This window comes from Pinus tabuliformis, chromosome 2_2, assembly GCF_031772625.1.
Source record: "Pinus tabuliformis cultivar Carrire ecotype Pingquan chromosome 2_2, CPIR1, whole genome shotgun sequence".
In the NCBI taxonomy this organism is placed as follows: domain Eukaryota; kingdom Viridiplantae; phylum Streptophyta; class Pinopsida; order Pinales; family Pinaceae; genus Pinus; species Pinus tabuliformis.
In genome coordinates this window covers 981,527,725-981,532,070 of record NC_142300.1, presented here as the reverse complement: position 1 = coordinate 981,532,070, position 4,346 = coordinate 981,527,725, and the positions used below count along the sequence as shown (strand labels likewise).

Here is a 4,346-nt window from a genome sequence, read left to right as displayed (position 1 = left end):
TGAGTCTAGTGTGAATATTTTTAATATAAATAATCCTGCTCATAACCATACGAATATTATTAATAATATTAACACAGTCAAATAATTGACTAATTAACCATACATTTTTATTATAATAACAATGTCAATGATATTAAATGACTTTAATACTAGCCTCACCTAATTTCCCTTTTTCTGTGTTTAAATCTAACGCACCGTTCGCTTTCTCCAATTAAAAAAATCGTGAACTTATACTTTTGATTCCTCTTCTTATACGGTCTGATACTTATCCTTTTCATTCCCAATTGCATTATGTTTCCGTCAATAAACTGATACGGTGCTCGGTTTGTAGGTTCCGGTTATCTGTATTCTGTAATCTACTTTCATGGCGTCTCTGAGATTCAACGTGACTAGAAAGCCAGCAGTTCTCGTCCCTCCTTCCCTGCCTACACCAAACGAGTTTCTATACCTTTCCAATATCGATGATCAAGCTGCTTATAGATGTCTTGCTGCCATCCTTCAGTTCTATCCATCCAACCCCTTGAAGAAGGGTAAGAACGATCCCGCCAGAGTTATCAGAGAAGCGCTGGAGAAGGTTTTGGTGCACTACTATCCTTTCGCCGGCAGATTTAGAAACGCGCCCGCCGGAAAGCTGATGGTCGACTGTAATGGAGAAGGAGCACTGTTTGTGGAAGCCGACGCCGATGTTACGCTGGAGGAATTAGGAGAACTCCGGGCACCATTTCCCCATTGGGATGATCTCCTGCACCCGGAGATTGTTTCAAAAGATGTTACCAAATCTCCTATCATACTCATCCAGGTTATAATTTATTTCTTTTTAACCGGAATTTTCATTTTCAGAGAAGTTCTTAATCTGTATGGAAATTACCTGCAAATCAATTAAGGAAGAAAGGAAAATATATTTTGGGTTTCAGAGAAGTTCTTAACCTCTATGGAAATTACTTGCAAATCAATTAAGGAAAAAAAGAAAATATATTTTTGGAACCAATTCATTGAATCCCAACCATTAACCTGTATTAGAACATAATCTTAGTTTCTTTTGAAAAATATTTACAAAAACCATGCCCAAAATTATGGGCAAAAACCATGCCCAAAACTATGAATGGTTTTGCCCCATTTTTGGGTTTTCCTATTTTTTTTTGCAAGAGGCTGAACACTTGTGCAGGGTCAGTCTTACATGGGACTACTAACCCCTACGACGCCTACATTTACTATCGTTGTGTACGGTGATGTGTGGTTTGACGGTAAGACGCCTACATTTGTTCAAATCTCATTGAGTACAATGACCTGCTGTGGTGGCAGCTAGAGGGGTGGTGAGTCTGCTCTTGCTAAAATCATAGTAACTTAGTATACCCCACTTGCAGGTGGTTGGTTATGCTCTTGGTGTTATAGTGGCAGCTATGAGGTTTGATCCTTGGTCTTCCATAGATTAGGCCTGGCAGTTACCGATTCACCATGTGGGCTGTATAGTGATGTGTGGTTAAACAGTTAGTTTATTTAGGCAAAGCTCAAGAGAGAGTAGCTCAAATCTCATTAAGTATACCTGCTGTGGTGGTGGCTCAAGGAGCAGATTCCCAACCTGGTCTTGGCAGCACGTGAGTGTCCCTGAAATCATAATATCTTAGTATATCAGACTTGCAGGTAATTGGATATACTCCTGATGTTATCCTGGGTCTCCTATAGGTTAAGACTGGCAGTTATGGATTCACAATGTATTTAAAAAAACAACCCCTACAGCTAATCATCAAAAAAAAGTATAACACATACTCAACATAGTAATTACTGAATTCAACCAATTTTTTTTTCGAAATTTCCTCCATTCGAACAGTCAATAGTTCGACGAATTTTGATTCGGTTAGTTCACAGTTTTGGTAATTCATATCCAAAATTCTGTGAAATCAATTTCCTCCATTCATTCGAACAGTCAATAGTTCGACGAAATTTGATTCGGTTAGTTCACAGTTTTGACGAAATTTGATTCGGTTAGTTCACAGTTTTGCTAATTCATACCCAACATTCTGTGAAATCAATTCATATTTATCTGTATCTGTCCTAACATCATTGGAACTTTCAGGTTACACGTTTGAGATGCGGAGGCTTCGTATTAGCCCTGTTGTGGATTCACACCATGTGCGACGGCCTTGGCATATTCCAGTTTATGAGTGCTCTGAGCGAAATGTCCAAGGGGGCAGCAAGGCCTTCCCTTCTTCCGTTGTGGAAAAGAGAAATCCTCCGACCACGCACGATTCCCACAGTTAAATCTGCCCTCGACGCATATGATCAAATAGAACTCGATGATGGTGACAGGGTTGGGGTGCAGGAATTGAGGCACAATTCATTCTTTTTCGGGCCAAAGGAAATCAAATCGCTCAAGAGAGCAGCAGTAGGAGATCAAGGGAAATGCACAACCTTCGACGCCCTGTCGGCGTGCCTGTGGCGTTGTAGAACGAGGGCTCTCCGAATGCCTGCGGGCAGAGAAGTTCGCTTCATATTTCCCATTGATGCCCGCAGCATAATCAACCCACCGCTTCCCGAGGGCTTCTACGGCAACGCGGTTGCCTTCGCATGTGCGAAGACAACCGCAGGAGAGCTGGGAAACAATCCGCCGTCTTTCGCTGTGAAATTGATGGAGCAGGCGAAAAGGGCTGTGAACGAGGAATACGTGAGGTCGGTTATAGACTTAATGGAATTGAAAGGGCGTCCTCACATGATCACAGTGGCGGGCGCCTTTTTTGCTACCGACATTTCCAAAATCGGTTTCCGAGATGTAGACTTCGGTTGGGGAAAGGCGGTCTACGGAGGGCTTGCAGGGAGCGGACTGGAAGCCGTTGCCGGCAGGTCATGCCTCTTTTCGGCGCATCGAAATACAAAGGGCTTGGAAGGAATAGTTGTTGCCCTCAGCTTGCCCTCCGCTGCCATGCAAAGTTTTGAAGATGAAATCAGTAGAGCCGTTGCCCTGCAATCAAAGATTTGAACACAGAAATGATAAAAATCATGTTAGATCCACACTGTACTCTTTAGCGCTGAATTTTAGTGGCAGAGCAATACCATATTACGTGGATTTATATTGGGAATAATAAGGAAAATTTGACTTAATATATCGGAAGATATATAAGAGGTAAGTGGTTTTTTAATATTGGCAAGTATAAAAAATGGAGTTCAAAGTTAATGAAAAAATATAAAAGAGTATAAATAATGTGATTTTTAGAGATATTTTCCAATATTTAGTCAAATTAGTGATATTGTTTTATGCCATCAACACACGTTCATTATATCATTACCTCTATGACTCTTAATCTTGTTTTTTTTAAGAATTATATCACTATAATATATTATTCACATCGAAGTAAGAAATTGAACTATTGATTTTTTACATAAAAGAATATTTTAACTGATATCACTATTTCTTCACATCCTTATACATATCTATATTTAATAATACTGAAAATATATATTAAGAAAAACAATTTAGGTAAATATTTTGTCTTTAGCAGTTATGATTTGCCATAAAAATAAACCTATAAAGATGATTTCATTTAATATATATTATATAATTTATAATGCATTTTAGATCTTGTTATTAATCTTCAAAAGTTATATCTAATCTATAGATATATTCAATCATTTTCTTTTGTGAGGAATTTGAGTAATTTTTACTTAATTTATTTTTTATCGAACATTCTATATATATTATAAGGTAAATGGCTTAAGTATATAAGGTTATATGGATTAAGTATAAGCGACATAAACATTAAAGAGATAGCATATCATATATCTATTTTACTTCAAAATCAATCTATGAATCTAACATACTATAAGAATGAGACACTAACATGACAACAAAGATTGCTTCATCTTTTTCTCCGTTACATGTTTGTAATAAATGTAGTGAGGGTTGCATGTCTTTTTGTTATCATGAAGAACCCTATATGACTTATTTACTCAAAATATTAACACTAATGGTCATTGATGAGGACTTTTCCATGCAAGGAAATCACATAGATTGCCTTACCTTTTCCTCCGTTACATCTTTGTAATAAATGTAGTTTGGGTTGTATGTTTTTTTATATCATGATGTAGCCTCTATGACATTTTTACTCACAATATTAACACTAATGGTCATTGATGAAGACTTTTCCATGCAAGGAAATCACATATTAAACGACTTGAAGTCTCTTCCAATGGGCTCTAAATTCATGAAGATAGTTATTAGTTCATGTTTCCCAATTCCCATTTGGTTTAAACGTTATTACAAAAGACAATAATCTAGACGAGATTTGCTACTTTTAGTGATATAAAAAGCTCAAATCATGTAAACTTATAATGTGATTAGCGCTCAAATCATG

At 37.3% G+C, this 4,346-nt stretch overlaps 1 protein-coding gene across 1 annotated transcript; it reads left to right on the top strand.

The window, feature by feature from the left end:
* Positions 1-239: 239 nt before the first annotated feature.
* LOC149196571 (benzyl alcohol O-benzoyltransferase-like) lies at positions 240-3,094 on the top strand. The gene is made up of 2 exons (XM_089403762.1): positions 240-799; positions 2,075-3,094. Exons 1-2 carry the CDS (start codon positions 365-367, stop codon positions 2,972-2,974), a joined length of 1,335 nt encoding a protein of 444 aa, XP_089259888.1. The 5' UTR covers positions 240-364; the 3' UTR covers positions 2,975-3,094.
* Positions 3,095-4,346: the final 1,252 nt, after the last annotated feature.

Bases quoted from the DNA above. Each gene is read 5' to 3' on its own strand.
- LOC149196571 (XM_089403762.1), top strand. From the start codon at position 365: ATGGCGTCTCTGAGATTCAACGTGACTAGAAAGCCAGCAGTTCTCGTC. The intron at 800-2,074 runs GTTATAATTTAT...TGGAACTTTCAG, and splicing joins CTCCTATCATACTCATCCAG to GTTACACGTTTGAGATGCGG.